The sequence below is a fragment of the Mesoplodon densirostris genome, chromosome 1 (genome assembly GCF_025265405.1).
Source record: "Mesoplodon densirostris isolate mMesDen1 chromosome 1, mMesDen1 primary haplotype, whole genome shotgun sequence".
In the NCBI taxonomy this organism is placed as follows: Eukaryota; Metazoa; Chordata; class Mammalia; order Artiodactyla; family Ziphiidae; genus Mesoplodon; species Mesoplodon densirostris.
In genome coordinates, this window is record NC_082661.1 from 235,496,160 (window position 1) to 235,511,222 (window position 15,063).

Sequence of the window (15,063 nt, forward strand, 5' to 3'; positions counted from 1 at the left end):
TACTAAAGAGCACTGGTCAGAGAGTTGGAAGATATCTGAGTTCTGGTCTGAAACTTTGATTTTATATAGGCCATGAATAACTAATATTTTGGCTTTATCTTTGGATATTTTGACATTTTTGATCTTAGTTTTTTCATCTAGCAAATCAAGTTGACACTCTGATCTTTTAAATTGTTTCATATCTAAAATGGTTTTATGAAATTATTTTTTACTCAGTGAGGTATGTGTTTTTACATTTTGCATAAAAACTTTTCCTGAATTTTTGTCTGTTTTTAGAATTGTTTATCTGTTATAATCAATAGATACTCATGTGGTTATAGATAGTTTTACAAAACAATTCTGACTGCAAATAAATGATTTATGTTGTGGAATATTTGTAAGAATATCAGTAAGGTGATATAGCTCTTTTAACTAAATTATTTAATGTGTGCTTAACACGTTTTACTTTTAGGTATGTCTGACTGCAGCAATGATACTACAACTCTTGGTACATCTAAGCCAGCCACAGAAGAAGTCAAGTCTAATTCTGAGGTGAATGGGTAGTATTTATATTGTTTTTTTAAAGTCAACCCATATCAATCAAATTTAGACTGTCCAAATTGACTTAGTTTGTCTAAACATGTGCCATTCTAAATAAACTCTTCTACACACATAGACACAGGAAAGGGGTGGGAGGAGAGAGAGCTATTTCTTCATAATTGGAAGTAAGTTAACATCTGCCTTTGGGCATATGAAATTTTAGAGTATACCTGTCCCATAAAAATCAACATAAAAGTCTGGTCGAACTATAGTTTTAAGCTTAAACATGAAATGAAGTTTCTGTTGAAATAACAGTGGTAATTGGTTCACATTTGCACGCATCTGCTCCCATATTCTCTCTCTAGTTAATTATGCATCAGAATCCAAATGTAGTGTTTAAAAAAAATACTGAGTTCTGGACTTCACTTCAGACTCACGAAATCTGAGTCTGTAGTGATAGACACCGGGCTGTGTGTGTGTGTGTGTGTGTGTGTGTGTTTTCTTTTTGGAAGTTCTACAGGTGATTCTAATATATACCACCCAAGAACCACTGTTCTAGCTCATTAGAGTAGAAAGATGTTAAGAAGTTAATTTTATATTGAATTCAAGTCATCAGATGCTTTTTTGAACACCTAATCCTAGCAACCTCTCTCAAATTTATAGTGCTTAAAGATTTACAGAGTAGCACTTTCATATTGTCCCGCCTTGATCCTTAGACTGATTTGATGCAATTCAGTGAGGCAAGTAGAACAACCATTATCTCCCCCATTTATTTGTTGATCATATTTAACTTTCACAGAGGTAGTCCCTGAGGTGGAGTAACCAGCAAGGCTGGAACACAACATGGGTTCTTCCAGCTCCAGTTGCAGTGTTTCTGAACCAGTTTGCCTTCTGTGCATGTGGCACAGTGCTAGCCACAGTGTTTCATCATCACGCCAAGATGCTGAGTCTGTGTGATAGACTTTAATGTAGGGTTTAGAGCTGGATAATTTATTTTTCGTCCACAAGTCAAAGATGAGTTCTGGTTGGCAAAATATGTATTATCTGTGAGGGATTCAGGATTCTTCTTGATTTAAAATAGTTTGGCTGGGACTTCCCTGGTGGTGCAGTAGTTAAGAATCTGCTTGCCAATGCAGGGGACACGGGTTTGATCCCTGGTCCGGGAAGATCCCACATACCACAGAACAACTAAGCCCGTGCACCACAACTACTGAGCCTGCGCTCTAGAGCCCGAGAGCTGCAACTACTGAGCCCACATGCCACAACCACTGAAGCCCGCGTGCCTAGAGCCCATGCTCCGCAGCAAGAGAAGCCACCGCAATGAGAAGCCCGCGCACCACAACAAAGAGTAGCCCCCGCTCACTGCAACTAGAGAAAGCCCGCGCATGGCAACAAAGACCCAACGCAGCCAAAAATAAATAAATTAATTAATTAATTAAAAAAAGAAAAAAAAAGTTTGGCTGTTTACCGTTTGTCAAAGCAGTGTTGTAGTTACATTTAGTTCTGAGAACCTAGGGAATTATGTATACCGTATTTGTCCTAACTCGTGGATTTGATTTTTTATGATCAGATCTCTGAATCTATACTGTTGAGAGATGGTCAGAGGAAGTTTAATGCTTGTGAACTACAGGAAGGATTGGCAGCCCTGTCAGTGATGGGACTCATCATAATAAATGAAAGTATTCCCTCTGTGGTTTACCACTGTGAGTTTCTTCTATGTGAATGTCACACCAATAGATGCTAAACTAGAAATCTGCTCAAGAGAGTTAAGGCTGGATGACAGTGATCTGAAGGAATCCACTGCCAAATAATTGTTCAAATTTGTCTGTAAATTAACATTGTAATTCATATTAGGCATTCCCAGTGTTTTTAGCCATGCCCAAATGTGCAGCATCCACAGGGAATATGGTAATCAAAACAAAACAAAACAAAAAAAGGCCAGGTGTATGAGTATAATCTGAATTTATACCCAAATTTAAAAGCATTGTATGAGTTTACAGTTAACCAAAGTAGGATTTAGGAATATTCTGTAACTTTAAAATTCCCCATTTATCAATATTAGTATTCTACTAACTTAAATCTTCTTTTTTCAATATCCTTGATGAAAACATTTTGGGGGTCAGATTTGCTTATAAGAGTTCTTCTTTTAATATATGTGTATATATAGTTATATTTTAAAATTTTTTGTCTGCGTTGGGTCTTCATTGCTGCGTGCACGCTTTCTCTAGTTGCTGCAAGCGGGGACTACTCTTCGTTGTGGTGCGTGGGCTTCTCTCATTTGCGGTGGCTTCTCTCGTTGCGGAGCACGGGTTCTAGGTGCGCGGGCTTCAGTAGTTGTGGCACGTGGGCTCAGTAGTTGTGGCTCCCAGGCTCTAGAGCGCAGGCTCAGTAGTTGTGGCGTGTGGGCTTAGTTGCTCCGCGGCATGTGGGATCTTCCTGGACCAGGGATCAAACCTGCGTCCCATGTATTGGCAGGCGGATTCTTAACCACTGCACCACCAGGAAAGTCCCTTCTTTTAATCTATTATAACTCTATATGTATTATGGCCATTAACTCTTAATTAAATATTCTATACATTGGACTTTTCAGTAATTCAGGCTAATCCTAGCAGAGGTTGGCACATCACTGACGGTCAGTTTGATGCATGAATTAGTCCTCACTCCCCTAGTATAAACGATATATGGATACTGGTTTCTTAGGAATAGAATATGATGACCTGGATGATAGTTTTCATTTCTTTAAGAGCAAAACAAAACAACAACAAAAACTCCAGCATTTTGAACTGAGCCAAAAACAGTATCAACCCTGAACAAGAAGGGACTTAAGGTTCATTGTAGGTTCTGTCAGGTGAATTGCCTTTGTGCAGGATCACTCAGCTAGTTAATTGCAGAATCCAGGTGATTTCCTCTCAATCAAATGATGTTTTCATTAGGATATCCATCCTATCAGTGACCATAAAAACGCTTTCTTCTTCTCTTTTTTTTATGACATCAGTTGTTTGTTTGTTTTTTTCTTTTTGAATTAAAAAAGAAGAAAACGTGAGCTTGGCTTGCTTTGTACTCTATTCCAGTCTTGATTAGAGCAGAAAAAGGTAGATTTTGTTTTTGTCTTTTTAATATTCAAACTTTATACCCTGAAATGTGTTTTAAAACTGTAGTTTCTATATCTGTAGAAGAAATAATAGCCAAATAGGCACCATTCACTGAGAGCCTGTTAGGTGCCAGGCACTGTACTGGGTTTTATGAGATATATTATCTCATTTAATACTATAATAACCCATTTGCAGTTGAGGTTTTCTCCCTCATTCTGTAGATTAGGCAACAGAGACCTGGAAGGGCTAACATGGCTGATGAGGAAAAGAGCTATGATTTGAACCCAAAGAAAAGTGGGAAATATGAGTAAATGTAAGAAATTTTATAGGAAAAAATTATGTAAAGATGGAATCAAGGAAGTTGGGAAAACAAGTGTATTTTTAACAACAATAAAAAAGGAAAGAAAGCAAAATAGTTGTATTAGGTATTTATTAGTGTATCTTAGGATTATTGCATGAATTCTCCTTTTCTGTCTGCCCTTTGATACAGTAACACTAATACATATACTTACTTCTAATATCCAAGAAAAAATATACAAATATTTCCATTTCTCTTTTATGTAAGTAACCCAGAGGTCTAAAAGTGAATTCGTTTAGATCCTGCACTCAAGCTGCATGTTGATTATTAGAGGATATTTTAAAATAAATAAAATATAGAATAATAATGCCTTTAGAGTGGTACAGATGAAGAATTGTGGCAGTTCAGAGAAGTATCAGCCAGGAATATCAGTAAAGGTGGTGTTTAAACTGTTTCTTACAGTGTGGGTAGAATTTGAGTATGTGAATGATGATGGTCACAGCTTGGGCTGAGTTGTAGAGAAAGGAAATTGAGAAGTGTGAGTAATTAAGTTTGATTTAATAGGGTATCTGAAGAAGCATAATAAGTGGGAAGAACATAGTTCAGGTCATGGAAGGATTGTGAGTGTCAGGAGGAGTTGGCTTTTATGTTGTAAACATATTGGGGAGGGAGACAGACATGTTAAATATATACATAAATTATTTTATAATATAATGTAAAGTAGTCTTTACTGCTGTAGAGCAGGATAAGGGGCTAAAGAGTGATGAAGTGTGCTAATTTACATCCTTTGGTCAGGGCAGGCCCTTTCTGTTTGAGCAGAAACCTAAATGAAATGAGGAAGGGTCATGTGAAAATCTGGGAGTAAGAACCTTCCAGAGAGAGCAAAGGCAAGGGTAAAAATAAGATTGGTATGTTTGAGGAATAGCAGTGAGAACTCTGGCTGGAACTGAGGGTCAGTGAGGGAGGAGTGGGCGGAAATGCGGTTCAAGTGGTAGCTAGTGGCAAAGATTGGCTTGACCCAGAAATGAGAATGACAGGCAGAAGGTGAGAAACTTGGGAGACCTGACATGTGGTATTCGAGTAGCAAGTGGTTGAAAATACAAGACAAATAGGTGTTGATACTAGTAGATTAAAACATCTGTTAAGAAAAAGTTGCAACGTGTGAAATGAAGGTGAAGTAGTAAATGAATTACCGTATATTAATCATCCAGATTCAGTAATTATTTGGACTTGACCACATTGCTTTCTCCATCCTTATGTAGGATCATCTTCCTTTTAAAACCATGAAATTGCCAAGAAAGAAAAAAAAAGGAACTTGGCCAAAGACGATAACATTTGTAACCATATTTCAGCTCTGTCTTGATATTGGTCTGTTTTAGAGAAATGTGTTTAGGGTACCCATAGTGACAGTTAGGAGGAGTAGCTATGCTGGTAAATGCTAGTGTTGATGGGACTACTCCAATATTTGTCCTTAGCCGAAATCAGTGTGCTATAATTATAACATCTTTATAACGTTTTCAGTTTGCCAAGCAATTTCATATTTGATTCTTATAATAGCTATATGATATATAGGTGAAGTTAAGAATCTCATTTTATAAATGAGGACATTGAAACTTAGGGAAGTACAATGACTTCTGTAAACTTATAAAACAGTGGCAGAGCTGGTCCTTAAATCTATGTCTCCTGACACCTTGGTTAGTTATCTTGAGACCTCATGGGTAGGCTTATTCACCTAATACTTTTGAACCATGTTAAATTAACTTTGCTATAAATACATTAACCAGTTTTCAAAGATCATATTTTTACTAATACAGAGGGAAATTTCAAAGACTGAATTATGAGTTTAATAGAATTGCTTTCTTTTTTTGTAGGCAAACAAAAATCTAAATAATTTCATCTGACACAGAAGGCATTTGTGCTTTTTGGTTTTAGAACAAAATATGGTCTCTGTTGACGTACATAATTAGTTCACTAAGCACTGCGACCTTCATTGTCTGAAACCATAACTAGAACAATTAGAGTTGAATATTTGTAGCTTCCCTTCTTTTCTTTTTTTTCCCCCACACTGTTTACTTTATTCACTGCTCTTTTGTCTAGATTTGACTGAAATTAAGAATTCAGTCCTTTAAATTAGAAGAACTACTTGATAGCAGAACAAAATACCTACTGAGCATTAGAAATATTTCATAGTGCTTTTCAATGAATTTTCAAATAACTTTTTTTAAAAAAATGGTAGATGTAAGAAACAATTGGAAAAACTTTAAGCTTATTATTATACCACTTTATTTTTACCAGCTCACTGGTAAATTGGATTAAAGAACAATGTTAAATATGTGTGTTTTAGAAGATGTGATGCCTTGTATTGTTCCAGAAGTCTGATTAAGGCTAAGACAAGTTCTTTTACATCCTTTCTAGAAAGTTTCTATCTTTTTCTAATAAGCATTTTAGAAATTAGGTCTTACCATTCATAATGTAATATATTGATAACATCAAGAAACTTATTTCCAGTATCCTCCTCTTGCATTACTAAGATAGATTTTTAGTCTTTGGGTGAATTTTTGTTAATGTTGAATCTTTTATTTTCCATGAAGTGTTCACCCATAGATGCTGATTGTCTAATGTAAAGCCTTTTATAATGTTAATGTCAAGGTATATTTTCAGGATTTGAAAAACATAAGTAGTGCCAGAAAAAGTTACGCGAGCTTTTTTCTTTTAGCTTTGGTCTTGGGCAGCTACAGAAAAGGCCATAGACTAGGAGTTGAATTTACAGGGAGAAGAGTTACTGTGCACCATGAAGTAAGCAGACATTTAGTTGTCCAGTATGGAGAAAGTTAGGGAAGAATATGGTCTGAGAAGTGGCTGGAGAAGTGGGTAGGGGTCAGCCTGTCAGCAGTTTTAAGAGCCATGTTATAGCTATTGTAGTGTTGAGAAAGTTCTCTGGAGTGATGGATAGTGTTAAGTGGTGCACCAAAGGAGGGCATGGGGGAGTTATCCTCACCCAGTGCAGTTGGTCTTGCTTTGAAATGGGTTACATTTATGACATTAAAGTAAGTTTTGTTTTTAATTGAAGTATAGTTGATTTACAATGTTGTGTTAGTTTCTGGTGTACAGCAGAGTGATTCAGTTATACATATAGATACATATTCTTTTCCATTATGGTTTATTACAGGATATTATATACAATTCCCTGTGCTATACAGAGGACTTTGTTGTTTACTTTATATATAGTAGTTTGTATCTGTCAATCCCAAACTCCTAATTTATCCCTCCCCCACCCCCTTTCCCCTTTGGTAACCATAAGTTTGTTCTCTATGTCTCTGAGTTTGTTTCTTTTTTGTAAATGTGTTCATTTTTGTCATATTTTAGATTCTACATATAAGTGATATCTTATGGTATTTGTGTTTGTCTTTCTGAGTTACATCAGTATGATAATCTCTAGATCCATCCATGTTGCTGCAAATGGCATTATTTCATTCTTCTTTACGGCTAATATTCCACTGTGTATATATATATATACACCACATCTTCTTTATCCATTCATCTGTCGGTGGACATTTAGGTTGTTTCCATGTCCTGGCTGTTGTAAATAGTGCTGCTGTGAAGATTGGGGTGCATGTATCTTTTCAGATTATAGTTTTCTCTGGATATATACCCAGGAGTGGCGTTGCTGGATCATATGGCAACTCAATTTTTAGTTTTTTAAGGAACCTCCATACTGTTCTCCATAGTGGCTATATCAATTTACATTCCCACCAACAGTGCAGGAGAGTTCCCTTTTCTCCACACGCTCTCCAGCGTTTGTTGTTTGTAGATTTTTTTGATGATGGCCGTTCTGACTGGTGTGAGGTGGTACCTCATTGTAGTTTTGATTTGCATTTCTCTAATGATTAGTGATGTTGAGCATCTTTTCATGTGCCTGTTGGCCATCTGTATATCTTCTTTGGAGAAATGTCTACTTAGGTCTTCTCCCCATTTTTTGATTGGGTTGTTTGTTTTTTTGTTATTGAGTTGTATGGGCTGTTGGTATAATTTGGAAATTAAGCCCTTATTGGTCACATCATTTGCAGATATTTTCTCCCAGCCCGTAGGTTGTCTTTTCATTTTGTTTATGGTTTCCTTTGCTGTGCAAAAGCTTATAAGTTTGATTAGGTCCCACTCGTTTATTTTTGCTTTCGTTTCTATTGCCTTGGGAGACTGAGCTATGAAAACATTGGTACAGTTTATGTCAGAGAATGTTTTGCCTGTGTTCTCTTCTAATTTTATGGTGTCATGTCTGATATTTAAGTCTTTAAGCCATTTTGAGTTTTTTTGTGTATGGTGTGAGGGTGTGTTCTAACTTCATTGATTTACATGAGGCTGTCCAGCTTTCCCAGTACCATTTGCTGAAGAGACTGTCTTTTCTCCACTGTAGATTCTTGCCTCCTTTGTTGAAGCTTAATTGACCATAAGTGTATGGGTTTGCTTCTGGGCTCTCTATTCTGTTTCATTGATCCATATGTCTGTTTTTGTGCCAATACCACACTGTTTTGATTACTGTGGCTTTATAGTATTGTCTGAAGTCTGGGAGAGTTCTGCCTTCAGCGTTGTTCTTTTTCCTTGGGATTGCTTTGGCAATTCTGGTTCTTTTGTGGTCCCATATAAATTTTAGGATTATTTGTTCTACTTCTGTGAAAAATGTCTTGGGTAATTTGATAAAATGAGTAAATATTAAGACCCATTGGGCCTGCTATTATAAGAAGCAGTTTATAGCATCAGGCTATTTACAGTTTTTCAGCCTTGACTCTGTGGCATATTTAGCTATATGATTTTTTACTGTGGGGGATTATCCTGTGCATTGTAGGACCTCTAGCAACATTCCTGGCCTGTACCTTCAAGAAGCCAGTAACACACCATCCCCAGCTATAACAACCAGAAATGTCCCTAGGCGTTGTTTGGGGGGATGGGTACTAAAATTGACCCCAATGGCTAACCAAGGAGTTATCAGGATCAATAATAACATGCATCTTTTCTGGCAGCTGATGCCATTTGCAGCATCAGGCTTAGTCCATATCCTGAAGCTCCTGATTCCCAGGTGTCCTAGTTTAACTCTGCAACCTCCCACAGCTAGGAGTAGGAAGTTCCTGGTGACAGCTGTCTCTAGGGCTCTGTTATTAGCAAAAGGCAGCAATAATGATATAATTGGAGGCTGTTGCTTCCATCTTGAATTGTTGGATTGGGTCAGATTAAGACAAGTAGCACAGTTAGAGTAGCGCAGGTTGATATGGAAACAGAAGAAACAACAGTACAAGTTGTCAACATCAAGAAGGCAGTACGTTTGACTCACAAATATCTGAAGGCATATATATTGGTCGGCATGGCCCATTGATGTATTTCAGTCACCTTTAGGGAGGCGGTATAATGTCGAGGTTAAAATTAAGGTCTCTGAAGCCGGACTGCCAGATTTGAATCCCAGTTCATCACTTGCTAGCTGCATGTCATTAAGCACATTTCTTAATCTTTCTGTTCTCTTACCTGTAAAACAGGAATAATAATGGTATCTCGGTTCGCGAGTTGTGGTGGGTTTGAATGAGTTAATGCATAATTAGAATTAAATCAGTTAGTATGTGAAAAGCGTATAGAACAGTGCCTAACACTTGGTATGTACTCATTGTTAGCTCTTACTATTCTGGTAGGGCTCCATTTGTAAGAGGATACATTATTTAAATCATTTAAATTCTTTAACCTCCCTAGCCCTCAGTTTTCTCATCTGTAAAATTGGGAAAATCTTATCTACCTTACAGGGCAGTTGTGAGGGTTAAAGGAAATATTTCCTGTCATGTGCTTATTATTACCACCATGCCTGGCATGTGGAAGGCAGTTAATTAAGGTCAGCTTTTTGGTTATTATTGGCATATTAGATTAGGGAATCATGAAGGTATCAGACAAGTTCCATAGCTAACTTGTTCACGAACATTCTCAAAAGTTTCTAGACCATTTCATAGTTATCACTTGGTATGCAGAAACACTCCTAAAGATACTATAAGACCTTTTCACATTTACCCACTTTTTGCAGGTCAGCTGTCAGGATCTTACGTTGCAAGCAAATGAAACCAACTCCAGCTCACTTACATAGAAAAGACATGTACTAAGAGGATCTGAGGTAGCTTACTGGAAGGTTGGAAAACCAGAATGCAGGCTCCATATCTGGGAGTATGCTCCAAATCACGGTTCAGCAGGATTTCGGTGAGGGCACTGTCGCTGCCATTGCTTAGCACTGGCCCTAGCACCTTGCACTGCCAGGACTCTGGTGACTAGCTCTGGTGACTGGGTGCTGCCCCTGGTGCTGTGGCCACTGCTGAAGGCATTTGGTCTCACTACAGTTGTGGCTGCCCCAGAGTGAGTTCCTCATCATTCCTCTTTCTTGCTATCGCTAGTTTCTGATTCCAGGTCTGGGGCAAGTGCCTTTGATTTGGCAGAGCCAAGGTCATATGGCAGTGCCCCCAGAGTTTGGGAAACAAATAATTATAATGTAACCTATATACCACTTATTATATGCCCGATACTTTTCTAAGTACTTTATATTTTATTTTATCCTCACAAACAACATCGTAAGGTAGGCACAATACCATTATCATTTTACTGATGAGGACAGAGGCTTTTAGGAAGTTTACATAGCTAGTATGTGGAGGAGCCAGGGATTGAACTCAAGTAATCTGGCTCCAGATATTTGCTTGATTATCTGGTGTTTTGAGCTTTTATATAAGAAGAAGCAGGCTCTGCCTTTCCCCAGACTTAGGTGGAGGCTTTCCCCAACATTAAGGGGGACTGAGGCTGGGCAGCCAGGAGAATGAGATATACACAGTACTTGGCTAAAAGTCTGACTTGGCAAACCAGTCATTGCCTCTATGGCTGCCTTAAAAGATCTAGGATGAGGGACACTGGATCTGAGGAACAGAGGGATTTTTTTAATACTCTGCCATTTTTTAGATATTCTCTTAGAGGCAAGTGCTTGTGAATTTTCAGACTCTGGATCAAACAGGGAATATATATGTCTGTAAATGACACTTAGGATTCTGCAGTAATTTTTATAGTGAGAGGGTATTGACCTAATTTATTTTTGTCATGAACACATATTTTGGAAGGTGACAAACTTTATTTGCTACTGGGTTGTAGAGCTGCAAGTCCGTTCTTCCTTGTAGGTGGGCAAGGAAGATCATGATCAGGGCCATATGCCTCCCACATCAGACTGGTATGGTCTCCCTAGGGGTGGATTTTGGGCTTTGAGGCAAAACAGATCCTCTGTCCTTAGATGATAGAATGGAATTCACCCTTAAAAAAAATTGACAGTTTATTGAAGTAAATTTTGCATATGATAAAATGCATTCATTTAAAATATACAGCTCGATGAGTTTTGACAAATGTATAAACTTAGGAAACCCATAGTCACAATCAAGATACAGATAAAGTTTCTTGTGCCCCTTTGCCATCAGTCCTCCCCTATCCACCCCTCTCCCCAGGCAACAACTGATTCGTCGTGATAAATTAATTTTGTGTGTTCTAGAGTTCTGTATAAATGAAATCATATAGCATGTATTCTTTTTGTGTCTGGCTTTTTTTGGCTCAGCATAATATTATGAGATTAATCAACAGTTATTGCATGCATCAGTAATTCACTCTTTTTTATTGCTGAGGAATATTCCGTTCTATGTATGTGCTATAATTTTTTTATCCATTAACCTGTTGATGGGCTTTTTTTTTTTTCTAGTTTTGGGCTCTTACGAGTAAAGCTGCTATGAATACACATATACAAGTCTCTTTGGGACATTTGTTTTTGTTTTTCTTGTGAATGCTTAGGTACAGAATGACTGAGTGATATGATCAAGTGTATGTTTACTTTTATAAAAAATTGCTAAACAGTTCTCCAGAGTGAAGTAGTTTTTTACATTTCCTCCAGCAGTGTATGCAAATTCCAGTTACTCTTTACCAACACTTGGTATTGTCAGTCTTTTTAAACTTTAGCCATTGCATTGCGTATATAGTTGTATCTTCTTGTGGCTTTAAATTACATTTCCTTGATGATTAGTGATGAACATCTTCTCATGCGCTTACTTGCCATTCATTTGTTTTCTTCAGTGAAGCGTCTGTTAAAATTTTGGGCCATATTTTATTTCGGTTGTTTGTCATCTTATTGAATTTTAAGACTTATTTATATATTTTGAATACCAGTCATTTGTCAGATACATATCTTACATCTGTTTTCTCCCTATCTGTGGCTTGCCTTTTCATTTTTTTAATGGTGTCTTTTTGAAAAGAAGTTTTTAATTTTGTTGAAGTCCAGGTTATCAGTGTTTCTCTTATTGTTTATGTTTTTTGTTTCCTAAGAAATGTTTGCCTACCCCAAGATCATTGTTCAGTCTACTAATAAGCCCGTCAAAGGCATTCTTCATTTCTGTTATTAACTGATTTTTGTCTCTAGCATTTCTTTTTGGTTCTTTCTTAGGATTTCTACATCTCTGCTTATGTTGCTCGTCTGTTCATGCATGTTGTCTGCTTCATCCATTACAGCCCTTAGCATATTAATCATAGTTGTTTTTCTGGTTTTTTTTTTTTGCGGTACGCGGGCCTCTCACTGTTGTGGCCTCTCCCATTGCGGAGCACAGGTTCCGGACGCGCAGGCTCAGCGTCCATGGCTCACGGGCCCAGCCGCTCTGCGGCATGTGGGATCCTCCCGGACCGGGGCACAAACCCATGTCCCCTGCATGGGCAGGCGGACTCTCAACCACTGCACCACCAGGGAAGCCCCCATAGTTGTTTTTAAATTCCTGGTCTGATAATTCCAACATCCCTGCCATTTCTGATTGTGATGTTTTGCTCTTTGATCTCCAAGTGTGTTCTTTGCCTTTGGAAGCCTTGTAATTTTTTCCTTTATAGTCAGCCATGATGTATCAGGTAAAAAGAACTGCTGTAAATAGGCCTTTAGCAATGTCTGGGTAAGGTGTGGGAGGAGGGAAGCACTATGTAGTCCTATGATTAGGTCTCAGTCTTTTAGTGAGCCTGTGCCTCTGGATTATGAACTTCACCAGTGTTTCTCAGTTTTTCTGTCCTCCCCTTAGGTGGGACAGGATAGTTAGAGTGTGCTGGGTTTGGGTGTTTCCCTTCCTCATCTCTGTTAGGTGCTGGTTTTACCCAAGCAGGTTAGGTTCTGGTTTCTCCTGAGGGTAGGCCTTGTTAAGAACAGAGTGCTTGATGTATTTCAAAATGGTTTCAATTCTCCACCACTTGCTGGAAGGATGAGGGTTTTTTTCTGTGATATTTGCAGGGGTAACCTGGTCTGGCTCTTGGGAGCAAAACTCAATATTGTGGGACCCTGCTTGTGACTGGGTCGCCCTGGAGTCTTTAATTCTCACAGTTGTCCACGCTGAGCCTCCAGCGGCTCATCGATTACAGTTCAGGTTTTCCTACCCCAGCACTGGTTCCTGAGGTGGTTTTTGCTGTGGTGAGCCATGGCTCCCTGCATTTGCCTGTCTCTCCAATTTTGGGAGTAGCGGTGTGCCCTGTGTCTCCCCTTTTACGAATCCAAGAAGACTTGTTGACTTTTTAGTCTGTTCAGCTTCTTGATTGTTGTTAGAATGAAGTGGTGACTCCCAGGCTCCTTCCATGCAGAAACGAAACCGGAAGTCAAGGTCATGACCGAGTGCTTCCTCACACCAAGATTACCACGGTTCTGCCTACAGTCATCGTTCCTTATTGGTTTTCTTTTTGAACTGAATCGTACGGTATGTACTCTTTGGGCCTGGCTTCACTGGCTCAACATTGTCCGTGAGATTTTTTGTTTTTAATAGCCGCAGTTCTGTTTTATTGCTGTGTAGAGTTCCACTGTATGATTATACTACAGCTTCTTTATCCATTCTACCGTTGATGGACATTTGGGTTGTTTCCAGTTTTTAGCTATTTTGGATAAAGCTGCTATGAATATTCTTGTATTTGTTTTATGATGGACATATGCACTATTTTTCTTGGGTGTATTTCCTAGGAGTGGAGTTGCTGGGTCATAGGATAGGCATATGTTTAACTTTACTAGTTAAATACTGCCAAAAAGTTTTCCACAGTGATTTTACCAATTTTTACTTGCACCAGCAATGTATGAGAATCCACATACTTGCTAACACTTGGTTTTGTCACTCTTTCTAAATTTGGCCATTCTAATGGGTGTACACTAGTATCTGATTTGTGGTTTTAATCTGCGTGACAAGTTGAACTGAATGACTTGTAGATCCTCCCCAATACTCAAGTTTTATGTTTGTTTGTTTGTTTAAAGAGTCTAGTGCCTGCTTATAGCAGTAGTTCTCAATTAGCTACGCGTTGGAATCTCCTGGTGAACTTTTAAAACTTAAAGTTCCCTAGGTAGTTCTAAGATCCAGAGAGTTCTTGAAAATCATTGGCATTCATGGATGAAACAGTCTGTGCTTCTCAGGACTTTGCCGTACCCTTTGGTGAGTGACATGTTCGTCTTTCTCCTTGCCCAAGCCAAAAATTGGGTAGGGGGCAGGGAGGGGGCATGGGTCATCCTACATTCTTCCCCCTTCTTGATCCCCCACCATCTAGTCACTCTGTAAGTCTCTTACTTGACCTCCTAAAGAACTCTTGAATCTACCTTTTTCCATTCCCACAACCTTAGCTTAGATCTTTATTATTTCTCACTTGGGCTGTGAAATACCTCCTAAATCATTCTTCTACTGCTAGTCTTCCCGTCTTTCCCTTCAGTCTAACCTCCTACCAGACTGTCCTCTAAAATAAATGGATCAGATTCTTCTGCTTCTTTCTCCCTTATCCCTTTTAGGCGAAGTCCACACTTCTTGGTCTGGCATTTATAAAGTCCATCATGATAGTCTCCTGCATACTTTTCTAGCCTCTTTTGTTATTTTTATTTTTCAAACTTTAAATTTTGATAAAATTTCATACAGAAAACTTAAACTCTTTATCCAGATTCACCAGTCATTGTTTTGTCCCATTTACTTTAATGTTTTCTCTTTATATATATAGAGTTTCTTCTCTTTTCAACCCTTTGAGAGTGATTTGCAGACATCGTGTCCCTTTATTCCTAAGAACAAGGACTTTTTCTTATATAATCTCAGTACTTTTATCAAAATTAGAAAATTATTTAGGCAATTGATA

The 15,063-nt window shown here is 38.2% G+C and overlaps 1 protein-coding gene across 7 annotated transcripts in view; it reads left to right on the plus strand.

Moving 5' to 3' along the window:
* The window catches only part of ARFIP1 (ADP ribosylation factor interacting protein 1), a 127,573-nt gene that overhangs the window by 19,238 nt on the left and 93,272 nt on the right, over positions 1–15,063 (plus strand). For 4 of the 7 annotated variants that reach the window (XM_060116444.1, XM_060116491.1, XM_060116458.1 and 1 more), the window contains exon 2: positions 452–531. The exons of the other annotated variants lie outside the window; for them this stretch is intronic. In XM_060116444.1, coding sequence (XP_059972427.1) covers positions 454–531 — 78 coding nt within the window. In that variant the 5' untranslated portion in view covers positions 452–453. The remainder of the gene's footprint in view (positions 1–451; positions 532–15,063) is intronic. 7 annotated transcript variants of the gene reach the window in all.